This window comes from Oncorhynchus kisutch, linkage group LG29 (assembly GCF_002021735.2).
Source record: "Oncorhynchus kisutch isolate 150728-3 linkage group LG29, Okis_V2, whole genome shotgun sequence".
Taxonomy (NCBI): domain Eukaryota; kingdom Metazoa; phylum Chordata; class Actinopteri; order Salmoniformes; family Salmonidae; genus Oncorhynchus; species Oncorhynchus kisutch.
This window is the reverse complement of record NC_034202.2, coordinates 38600219-38612718: the sequence shown is the minus strand read 5'-3', so window position 1 is coordinate 38612718 and position 12500 is coordinate 38600219. Positions and strand designations below refer to the sequence as shown.

Below are 12500 nucleotides of genomic sequence, written 5' to 3'. Positions count from 1 at the left end.
GTCTAAACGCTGCTGTGATCTGTCTAAACGCTGTGATCTGTCTTAACACTGCTGTGATCTGTCTTAACACTGCCGTGATCTGTCTTAACACTGCTGTGATCTGTCTTAACACTGCTGTGATCTGTCTTAACACTGCCGTGATCTGTCTTAACACTGCCGTGATCTGTCTTAACACTGCCGTGATCTGTCTTAACACTGCCGTGATCTGTCTTAACACTGCCGTGATCTGTCTTAACACTGCCGTGATCTGTCTTAACACTGCCGTGATCTGTCTTAACACTGCCGTGATCTGTCTTAACGCTGCTGTGCTGTGATATTAAAGCATCTCAGTCTTTTAGTGAGAACATTGGCAGATGTCACATCAAGAGTTGTTCAAGAGACAAGGGCACTAGCCTGGAGTGAGCTTGGAATGATAGGCCCGCGTCAATCAATCAAAATGTGTGTGTGCGTGCGTGTGCTTGTGTGTGTGTCTGAGACAGATGACAGATGCTTTCTGTCTTCCTGTCTCATAGCTTATCTAACAGAACCCAAGTCTACATCACAGTGACAGCTTTCTTCCCTGTCCTTCAGACCATCCCCTGTGTGTCTTCCCCTGTCCTTCCTACTACCTCTCACCTCTGTGACATCGTACCCCACGCCCCGTGCTTATTGGTCAGGATGTTGAGTATCTTCTGTTTCAATTGGTTGGCGGTCACATGGTCCCTGTGCTTGGCAGCGCTGATCAGGTGATCACACATCCTCTCCTCCTCCCTCCTGTCAGCAGCGTACTGGGCACAGTTAGACTGGGTGGGAGTGGCGTAGGGAAAGAGAGGGAGAGAGAGAGAGACGTTGAGATTCCTGCTATCATGGTTTAGTGTACTGGAGGACACAGAGTCAGACACAGACACTGTCGTTCAGAGGAAGGAAGACTGAACTCTGACCTCAAACTCAGCGTGTTTGTGTACGTCTTCAGCTCTCTGTCTGTTGAGGATAAACTCTGCTTCGTTGGCCACACGCACAATGTGGTCCTTCATAGCATGGCACAGCAATCTGGGAAGAGAGAGAAAGGGAGAGAGCCAGAGGGAGGGGGAGGAGATAGTGAGAGAGGGATATTAGAAAGGATGGGGAAAAAGAGAGAGAGAGAGAGAGAGAGACAGAGAGAGAGACAGAGAGAGAGAGACAGAGAGAGAGAGGGGGATATCAGAAGAGAGAGAGAGAGACAGAGAGGAGAGAGAGGGGGATATCAGAAGAGAGAGAGAGAGCGAGAGAGAGGGGGATATCAGAAGAGAGAAAGAGAGAGAGAGAGAGAGAGAGCAAGATATATATATCAGAAGAGAGAGAGAGAGGGGGGTTTAATTGAGCCTCTTTCTAAACGGTTAGCCCTGAGCAGATGATTCCTGATGGTGATAACAGATTAAGCAGTCCGATAGAAAGATAGATCAATGTGATAGGTGATTGATTACCTTCCCTCATTGATGAGCTCTATGAAGGCCAGCCCAGCGTTCTTCTGGATAGAGTTCTGCCACTCCTGGAAACACAAGGGGTCATATTACAAAACAGACACAAAGCCACACACGGACCACTACTGACTACTACTGACTACCACTGACCACTACTGACCACTACGGACCACACACGGACCACTATTGACTACTACTGACCACTACTGACCACTACGGACCACTACTGACCACTACTGACTACCACTGACCACTACTGACCACTACTGACGACTACTGACTACCACTGACCACTACTGACCACTACTGACCACTACGGACCACTACTGACCACTACGGACCACTACTGACTACTACTGACTACTACTGACCACTACCGACGACTACTGACTACCACTGACCACTACTGACCACTACGGACCACACACGGACCACTACTGACTACTACTGACTACCACTGACCACTACTGACCACTACGGACCACACACGGACCACTACTGACTACTACTGACTACCACTTACCACTACTGACCACTACGGACCACTACTGACCACTACTGACTACTACTGACTACTACGGACCACTACTGACTACTACTGACTACCACTGACCACTACTGACTACCACTGACCACTATTGACTACTACTGACTACTACTGACCACTACTGACCACTACGGACCACACACGGACCACTACTGACTACTACTGACCACTACGGACCACACACGGACCACTACTGACTACTACGGACAACTACTGACTACAACTGACTACTACTGAGTACTACTGACCACTATGGGGCACTACGGACTACTACTGACTACTACTGACCACTATGGACTACTACTGACTACTACTGACTACCACTGACCACTACTGACTACCACTGACCACTACTGACTACTACTGACTACTACTGACCACTACTGACCACTACGGACCACACACGGACCACTACTGACTACTACTGACCACTACTGACCACTACGGACCACACACGGACCACTACTGACTACTACGGACAACTACTGACCACTACTGACTACAACTGACTACTACTGAGTACTACTGACCACTATGGGGCACTACGGACTACTACTGACTACTACTGACCACTATGGACTACTACTGACTACTACTGACTACCACTGACCACTACTGACTACCACTGACCACTACTGACTACTACTGACCACTACTGACCACTACGGACCACACACGGACCACTACTGACTACTACTGACCACTACTGACCACTACGGACCACACACGGACCACTACTGACTACTACGGACAACTACTGACCACTACTGACTACAACTGACTACTACTGAGTACTACTGACCACTATGGGCCACTACGGACTACTACTGACTACTACTGACCACTATGGACCACTACTGACTACTACTGACTACTACGGACCAATACTGACCACTACTGACGACTACGGACCACTACTGACTACTACTGACCACTACGGACCACTACTGACCACTACTGACTACTACTGACTACTACGGACCACTACTGACTATTACTGACTACTACGGACCACTACTGACAACTACAGACTACTACTGACTACTACTGACTACTACGGACCACTACTGACTACTACTGACTACTAAGGACCACTACTGACTACTACTGACTACTACTGACCACTACGGATCACTACTGACCACTACGGACCACTACAGACCATTACTGACTACTACTGACTACTACTGGCTACTACAGACCACTACTGACTACTACTGGCTACTACGGACCACTACGGACCACTACTGACTACTACTGACTACTACTGACTACTACTGACCACTACTGACCACTACGGACCACTACAGACCACTACGGACCACTTGCATCAACAGCTCTGTCTGTGGTTACATTTCTCCAGCCCCATCCCTCAGCTTCATAGCAAACCAAGAGACGGGGCTGCCATCAGGCTGAAACACAAACATACAAATACACAAATTCGAAAGTAATTTTTTGTGTGTGTTTAAGTTCAGGAAAATACTAAAATAAGTCCAATTTGACAACGTAAATATCTCTATTGTGTGACCAGTGGATTCCCGGACAGAGAATACAGACTGCAGCAACGCTAGACAGAGAGAGAGACTGTTTGCTGTGAACGATCTTACATGGAAAACAAACCGGCGCCATCGTGCATAAATGTATTTTGTCCCCCTGTGAACGATCTTACATACATCTTACCACCAAACGCGGGTTAAAATATCAAAACAAACTCTCAACCAATTACATTAATTTGGGGACAGGTCGAAAAGCAGTAAACATACATGGCAATTTAGCTAGCTAGCTTGTACTTGCTAGCTAATGAGAGAGAGACAGACAGACAGACAGAGAGAGACAGAGAGAGAGAGAGAGAGACAGAGAGAGAGACAGAGAGAGAGAGAGAGAGACAGAGAGAGAGAGAGACAGAGAGAGAGAGAGACAGAGAGAGAGACAGAGAGAGAGAGAGAGACAGACAGACAGACAGACAGACAGACAGACAGACAGACAGACAGACAGACAGACAGACAGACAGACAGAGAGAGACAGAGAGAGACAGAGAGAGAGACAGAGAGAGAGAGAGAGAGACAGAGAGACAGAGAGACAGAGAGACAGAGAGAGACAGAGACAGAGAGAGAGAGAGAGAGAGACAGACAGACAGAGAGAGACAGAGAGAGACAGAGAGAGAGACAGAGAGAGAGACAGAGAGACAGAGAGACAGAGACACAGAGAGAGAGAGAGAGAGAGAGAGAGAGAGAGAGAGAGAGAGACAGAGAGGGAGAGAGAGAGAGAGAGAGAGAGAGGAGAGAAAGGAGAGGTAAATGGAGAGGATAGGTCAAGAGGGGTCATAGTTTGTAAGGTTCATGTGGAGTCTATAGACCTTGAAGCCGGTTCCACTGTTGTTTTCTTCATTCTTCCCCTCTAATCAGGGACTGATTTAGACCAGGGACACCAGGTGGAGCAGTTGAATATCAGAACAGAACCGGTGTAGTAGAAGGGGTGAAACATGTTACCTCCTAGGGTTTAAATACCCCCGGTGTAGTGGAAGGGGTGAAACATGTTACCTCCTAGGGTTTAAATACCCCCGGTGTAGTAGAAGGGGTGAAACATGTTACCTCCTAGGGTTTAAATACCCCCGGTGTAGTGGAAGGGGTGAAACACGTTACCTCCTAGGGTTTAAATACCCCCGGTGTAGTGGAAGGGGTGAAACATGTTACCTCCTAGGGTTTAAATACCCCCGGTGTAGTAGAAGGGGTGAAACATGTTACCTCCTAGGGTTTAAATACCCCCGGTGTAGTAGAAGGGGTGAAACATGTTACCTCCTAGGGTTTAAATACCCCCGGTGTAGTAGAAGGTGTGAAACATGTTACCTCCTAGGGTTTAAATACCCCCGGTGTAGTAGAAGGTGTGAAACATGTTACCTCCTAGGGTTTAAATACCCCCGGTGTAGTAGAAGGGGTGAAACATGTTACCTCCTAGGGTAAGATTTAAAGGGAGGGTATGAAAAATAATTAAACTCATGCACTCACTGTAAGTCGCTCTGGAAAAGAGCATCTGTTATATGAAAAGTGAAAAGAGCGTATTTTCTATTCTTTCTTATGTAAAAAACAACAACAGAGAGAGCGATAGCTCCATTATCTCCATGGATGGATCTGAAGGACACAGGGAGGCGTCTCAGGTTCCCTTCCTCATCCCAGGGATCAATATCTGGGCTGGGGTTCTGTCCCCTGGGCCCCTAATGGAAGACAAGGCTGGAGCCCTGTGTAATACTAGACACACTGACAGGAAGAGGAGGGAAAGAGAGGAGAGGGGAGGGGATTGACAGAGAGAGAGGACGGTGAGGAGTAGAGACAGAAGGTGGAGAAGAGGATGAATGAGAAGGGAAAGTGGTAGAAGAGATGAGAGGAGAGAAGAGGGAGAGGGAGACGAGAGGAAGAGGAGAGCAGGAGAGGAGAACAGGGCTGGACGAGGAGAACAAAATAAGGAGAAGAGGATGAGAGGAAGGGGACAGAAGTTAAATGGAGCGAATGGATAAAAAGAAGACAGGAGAAGAAGATGAGAGAGGAGAGAAGAGGAGGATGAGAAAGGAGAGAAGAGGAGGACGAGAGAGGAGAGAAGAGGAGGATGGGAGAGGAGAGAAGAGGAGGATGGGAGAGGACAATAGGAAAGGTGGGACAAACAACATGGAAGTTGAGTTGAGATAAGAGGAGAGCAATGGCACACTCAAAGGACAAGAACATCTCCAGGAACCAGGAACACACACATACCCCTAGAACGGAGAGGATGGACAGAGAGAGATACTGACCAGGAACACACACATACCCCTAGAACGGAGAGGATGGACAGAGAGAAATACTGACCAGGAACACACACATACCCCTAGAACAGAGAGGATGGACAGAGAGAGATAAAAGGAGGAATGAAGCTGAGAGGTGAGTATCATTCTGTTTCTCCTTCTGCCTGCTGAGTCTAGCTACTCAAGCCACACCTTGTCAGTGATATCAAATGGTGCTTTGTTCTCAGAGATCAAGACAGTGGAGACGGATGATTGTAATAAAGTATAGTCAAAACATCTGTATGAATATTCTTCTTGTTTTCGGGAAGAGATAGAAGTTGAGGAAACTGATGAGAATCAAATGTGGAAATATGGAGTTTCATCCACATCGAGACTGCAGCAGACGCAACCGTTAATGCTGTCATAAAGGGCGGGTCTGTAACCAGACACCTGTCTGATAGCACTTTAGACCTGTCAATCAAACCACAGCGCTCATCATTGGCTGCTTAGTGCTGCATCGATGGGGCCGGCTGATACTGAAGGTAAACTTGAAGGGCTTAGAAACCCCCAGATAAATCCAAAGCAGGCTAGTTGGTTTCATAACACTAAGTATAGTGAGACAATCTACTGCATATATTGGGAACTATACAGAAAACATATATACAGAGAGAGAGAGAGAGAGAGAGAGAGAGAGAGAGAGAGAGAGAGAGAGAGAGAGAGAGAGAGAGAGAGAGAGAGAGAGAGCAAGAGAGAGAGAGAAGGAGAGAAATAATAATAGAGAGAGGGAGGGAGGGGGGGGGGGGCAGAGAGAAAGAGAGTGAGAGAGAGAGGAGAGGGAACGAAAGAAAGAGAAAGAGAGAGAGAGAGGAGATAAATAAATAGAGAGAGAGAGAGGGAGGGGGAGGCAGAGAGAAAGAGAGAGAGAGAGAGTGAGAGGCAGAGAGAGAGAGAGGCAGCGAGAGAGAGAGAGAGAGAGAGAGAGAGAGAGAGAGTGAGAGAGAGAGAGAGAGAGAGAGAGAGAGAGAGAGAGAGAGAGAGAGAGAAAGGGGTACGTACCTGAGAACAGAGCAGCATGACCAGCTCTACTACTGAAGTACTGGACTTCATACAGACCAGACCTGCAGAGAGAGAGAGACAGGACCGTCAGGACCCAGAACACACACACACACACGCTCGAACGGTACACACACGCACACACACACACACACACACACACACACACACACACACACACACACACACACACACACACACACACACACACACACACAGTTGTCTTAACAGGTTACCCACCCAGCTAACAGCATTAGATCTTACAGTATAACACAGAAAGGACAAGTGGAACAAGGGAACGGACAGAACGGCAGGGAAACAGACCTACTACTTCCTACTGAAAGTCCTGTTTGTTCAGCACTATCCTCAAACCTCCTCATACCTCCTCATATCTCCTCATACCTCATCATACAACCTCAAACCTCCTCAAACCTCCTCATACCTCCTCAAACCTCCTCATACCTCCTCAAACCTCCTCAAACTTCCTCAAACCTCCTCATACCTCCTTAAACCTCCTCATACCTCCTCAAACCTCCTCAAACCTCCTCATACCTTCTAAAACCTCCTCATACCTCCTAAAACCTCCTCAATTCTCCTTATACCTCCTCAAACCTCCTCAAACCTCCTCATACCTCCTCAAACCTCCTCATACCTCCTCAAACCTCCCCATACCTCCTCAAACCTCCTCATACCTTCTAAAACCTCCTCATACCTCCTCAAACCTCCTCATACCTCCTCAAACCTCCTCAAACCTCCTCATACATCCTCATACCTCCTCAAACCTCCTCATACCTTCTAAAACCTCCTCATACCTCCTCAAACCTCCTCATATCTGATCCATGGATGGGTGAGGTAGCCAGTCGACAGATACAGACACACACGCGACCGTGCACACACACACGACCGTGCACACACACACACACACACACATTTGCACACACTCTTTCTCTCTCTCTCACACACACACACGCACGCACACGCGCGCGCGCACACACACACACACACACAACACACACACACACACACACACACACACACACACACACACACACACACACACACACACACAGCCATCCAGTGTGAGCGGTGACAGCAGCACGGTGAGGACTGGACAGTGGATGGGGGGACTCACTCCACACAGAGACGCCAGATAGAAGATAAAGGCGTGTACAGCACCTGTACCTTCAATGAGCAGCTCCTGGCCGTGGCTACCCAACAGGGTCCTAGAGAGGAACGGAGCAAAGTCCACAAAGATCTCCCTCAGGAGGGGGGCCACCTTCTCCAGGGCACGCTCCAACTTAGTGGTGATACTGTAGAGGGGGAGAGAGAGGGGGGAGCAGGGGAAGGGGAGGGAGGAAGAGGGGGCGAGGGACAGAGGGGAGCGAGAGAAAGGGTCAGGGAAGGAGAGAGAGAAAGGATCAGTGAAGGGGACAGAGAGAGATAGAGGGAAGGGGAGAGGGAGGGAGGGGTGGGGAGAGGAGGAAGGGGAGAGACAGAGAGGGGTTGAGGGAGGGGATGAGAGTGAGAGGAGAAGGATAGAAGAAGAAGAAGAAGAAGAAGAAGAAGAAGAAGAAGAAGAAGAAGAAGAAGCAGAAGGATAGAAGAAGAAGAAGAAGCAGAAGGATAGAAGAAGAAGAGAAGAAGGATAGAAGAAGAAGCAGAAGGATAGAAGAAGAAGAAGAGAAGAAGGATAGAAGAAGAAGAAGAAGCAGAAGGATAGAAGAAGAAGAAGAAGAAGCAGAAGGATAGAAGAAGAAGAAGAAGAAGAAGAAGAAGAAGAAGAAGAGAAGAAGGATAGAAGAAGAAGAAGAAGCAGAAGGATAGAAGAAGAAGGATAGAAGAAGAAGAAGAAGCAGAAGGATAGAAGAAGAAGAAGAAGAAGAAGAAGAAGAAGGATAGAAGAAAGATAGAAGAAGAAGAATAGAAAAAGAAGGATAGAAGAAGAAGGATAGAAGAAGAAGAATAGAAGAAGAAGAATAGAAGAGGAAGAAGGACAGAAGAAGAGATACACAGTCAGTTGAGCAGATAGAAGAGACAGCTTCCAACATACCCACTGACAACATGGACATTATGACAGTATTATGAAGGTGTTATAGCAGCATTATGACAGTACTATGAAGGCGTTATAGCAGCATTATGACAGTACTATGAAGGCGTTATAGCAGCATTATGACAGTACTATGAAGGCGTTATAGCAGCATTATGACATTACTATGAAAGTATTATAGCAGCATTATGACAGTACTATGAAGGTGTTATAGTGGCATTATGACAGTACTATGAAGGTGTTATAGCAGCATTATGACAGTACTATGAAGGTGTTATAGTGGCATTATGACATGGCTAGTGCAACCTATGATAGCAGCATGGCAGGTAGGTAGGTAGGTAGGGAGGTAGGTAGGTGGGTACTAGGTAGGTAGGTAGGTGGGTAGGTAGGTAGGTTGGTGGGTACTAGGTAGGTAGGTAGGTCGGTAGGAAGGTAGGTAGGTCGGTCAGTAGGTAGGTAGGTGGGTACTAGGTAGGTAGATAGGTAGGTAGGTAGGTGGGTAGGTAGGTAGGTAGGTCGGTAGGTAGGTTGGTAGGTACTAGGTAGGTCGGTAGGTAGGTACTAGGTAGATCAGTAGGAAGGGAGATAGGTAGGTCAGTAGGTAGGTAGGTAGGTTGGTTGGTAGGTAGGTACTAGGTAGGTACTAGGTAGGTAGGTAGGTAGGTAGGTAGGTAGGTAGGTAGGTCGGTAGGTATGTTGGTAGGTAGGTAGGTAGGTACTAGATAGGTACTAGGTAGGTCGGTAGGTAGGTCGGTAGGTAGGTACTAGGTAGGCAGGTAGGTCGGTAGGTAGATACTAGGTAGGTACTAGGTTGGTAGGTAGGTAGGTAGGTAGGTAGGTAGGTAGGTAGGTAGGTAGGTAGGTCGGTCGGTCGGTAGGTAGGTCGGTTGGTAGGTTGGTAGGTAGGTACTAGGTAGGTAGGTACTAGGTAGGTACTAGGTAGGTCGGTAGGTACTAGGTAGGTCGGTAGGTAGGTACTAGGTAGGTAGGTAGGTACTAGGTAGGTCGGTAGGTACTAGGTAGGTAGGTAGGTACTAGGTAGGTCAGTAGGTAGGTCGGTAGGTAGGTACTAGGTAGGTAGGTAGGTAGGTAGGTACTAGGTAGGTAGGTAGGTAGGTCGGTAGGTAGGTTGGTCGGTAGGTAGGTACTAGGTAGGTAGGTAGGTACTAGGTAGGTAGGTAGGTACTAGGTAGGTAGATAGGTAGGTACTAGGTAGGTCGGTAGGTACTAGGTAGGTAGATAGGTAGGTACTAGGTAGGTCAGTAGGTAGGTAGGTAGGTAGGTCGGTAGATCGGTAGGTAGGTCGGTTGGTAGGTAGATCGGTAGGTAGGTTGGTAGGTCGGTCGGTCGGTGGGTAGGTAGGTAGGTACTAGGTAGGTCGGTAGGTACTAGGTAGGTCGGTAGGTAGGTACTAGGTAGGTCGGTAGGTACTAGGTAGGTAGGTAGGTACTAGGTAGGTCGGTAGGTAGGTCGGTAGGTAGGTACTAGGTAGGTAGGTAGGTAGGTACTAGGTAGGTAGGTCGGTCGGTAGGTAGGTAGGTTGGTCGGTAGGTAGGTACTAGGTAGGTAGGTAGGTACTAGGTAGGTTGGTAGGTACTAGGTAGGTAGGTAGGTACTAGGTAGGTAGATAGGTAGGTACTAGGTAGGTCGGTAGGTACTAGGTAGGTAGATAGGTAGGTACTAGGTAGATCAGTAGGTCAGTAGGTAGGTAGGTAGGTAGGTCGGTAGATCGGTAGGTAGGTCGGTTGGTAGGTAGATCGGTAGGTAGGTCGGTCGGTCGGTGGGTAGGTTGGTAGGTGGGTCGGTAGGTAGGTAGATCGGTAGGTAGATCGGTAGGTAGGTCGGTAGGTAGGTAGGTAGGTCGGTAGGTAGGTCAGTAGGTAGGTAGATCGGTAGGTCGGTAGGTTGGTAGGTCGGTAGGTAGGTAGGTAGATCGGTAGGTTGATCGGTAGGTAGGTAGAGCGGTAGGTAGGTCGGTAGGTCGGTAGGTAGGTAGATCGGTAGGTCGGTGGGTAGGTAGATTGGTAGGTAGGTCGGTAGGTAGGTAGATCGGTAGGTCGGTAGGTAGGTAGATCGGTAGGTAGGTAGGTGGGTCGGTAGGTCGGTCGGTAGGTAGGTCGGTAGGTCGGTGGGTAGGTAGATCAGTAGGTAGGTCGGTAGGTAGGTAGGTAGGTCGGTGGGTAGGTAGGTAGGCCGGTAGGTAGATCGGTAGGTCGGTGGGTAAGTAGATCGGTAGGTAGGTCGGTAGGTAGGACCGATAGGTGGATCGGGAGGTAGGTCGGTAGGTAGGTCGGTAGGTAGGGTCGGTAGATCGGTAGGTCGGTAGGTAGGTAGATTGGTAGGTAGGTAGGTAGGTAGGTCGGTAGGTAGATTGGTAGGTCGGTAGGTAGGTAGATCGGTAGGTAGGTAGGTCGGTAGGTAGGTCGGTCGGTAGGTAGATCGGTCGGTAGGTAGGTAGGTAGGTAGATAGGTCGGTCGGTAGGTAGATAGGTAGGTTGGTTGGTCGGTAGGTAGGTTGGTAGGTTAGGTACTAGGTAGGTAGGTAGGTACTAGGTAGGTCGGTAGGTACTAGGTAGGGTCGGTAGGTAGGTACTAGGTAGGTAGGTAGGTACTAGGTAGGTCGGTAGGTACTAGGTAGGTCGGTAGGTAGGTCGGTAGGTAGGTACTAGGTAGGTCGGTAGGTAGGTACTAGGTAGGTAGGTAGGTAGGTAGGTAGGTAGGTTGGTCGGTCGGTAGGTAGGTACTAGGTAGGTAGGTAGGTACTAGGTAGGTTGGTAGGTACTAGGTAGGTAGGTAGGTCGGTAGGTAGGTAGGTAAGTCAGTAGGTAGGTAGATCGGTAGGTAGGTAGGTAGGTAGGTAGGTCGGTAGGTAGATCGGTAGGTAGATCGGTAGGTAGGTCGGTAGGTAGATCGGTAGGTAGGTCAGTAGGTAGGTCGGTAGGTAGGTCGGTGGGTAGGTAGGTAGGTAGGTAGGTAGGTCGGTAGGTAGATTGGTAGGTCGGTGGTAGGTAGATCGGTAGGTAGGTTGGTAGCTGGGTCGATAGGTAGATCGGTAGGTAGGTCAGTAGGTAGGTAGGTCGGTAGGTAGATTGGTAGGTCGGTAGGTAGGTAGATCGGTAGGTAGGTAGGTGGGTCGGTAGGTCGGTTGGTAGGTCGGTAGGTAGGTCGGTGGGTAGGTCGGTAGATAGATCGGTAGGTCGGTCGGTAGCTGGGTCGATAGGTAGATCGGTAGGTAGGTCGGTAGGTAGATCGGTAGGTCGGTAGGTAGGTAGATCGGTAGGTAGGTAGGTGGGTCGGTAGGTAGGTGGGTAGGTAGGTAGGTAGGTCGGTAGGTAGGTAGATCGGTAGGTAGGTAGATCGGTAGGTAGGTCGGTAGGTAGGTCGGTAGGCAGGTAGATCAGTAGGTAGGTCGGTAGGTAGGTCGGTGGGTAGGTAGGTAGGTAGGCCAGTAGGTTGGTAGATCGGTAGGTCGGTGGGTAGGTAGATCGGTAGGTAGGTCGGTAGGTAGGCCGATAGGTAGATCGGGAGGTAGGTAGGTCGGTAGGTAGGTCGGTAGGCAGGTAGATCAGTAGGTAGGTCGGTAGGTAGGTCGGTGGGTAGGTAGGTAGGTAGGCCAGTAGGTTGGTAGATCGGTAGGTCGGTGGGTAGGTAGGTAGGTAGGTA

The 12500-nt window shown here is 48.9% G+C and overlaps 1 protein-coding gene across 1 annotated transcript in view; it reads right to left on the bottom strand.

The window, feature by feature from the left end:
- The window catches only part of LOC116352905 (neurobeachin), a gene marked incomplete in the record, with an annotated part of 40425 nt that overhangs the window by 22253 nt on the left and 5672 nt on the right, over positions 1–12500 (bottom strand). Inside the window, 5 exon segments of the mRNA XM_031808718.1 lie at positions 616–782; positions 921–1029; positions 1443–1507; positions 6794–6855; positions 7973–8100. Coding sequence (XP_031664578.1) covers positions 616–782; positions 921–1029; positions 1443–1507; positions 6794–6855; positions 7973–8100 — 531 coding nt within the window.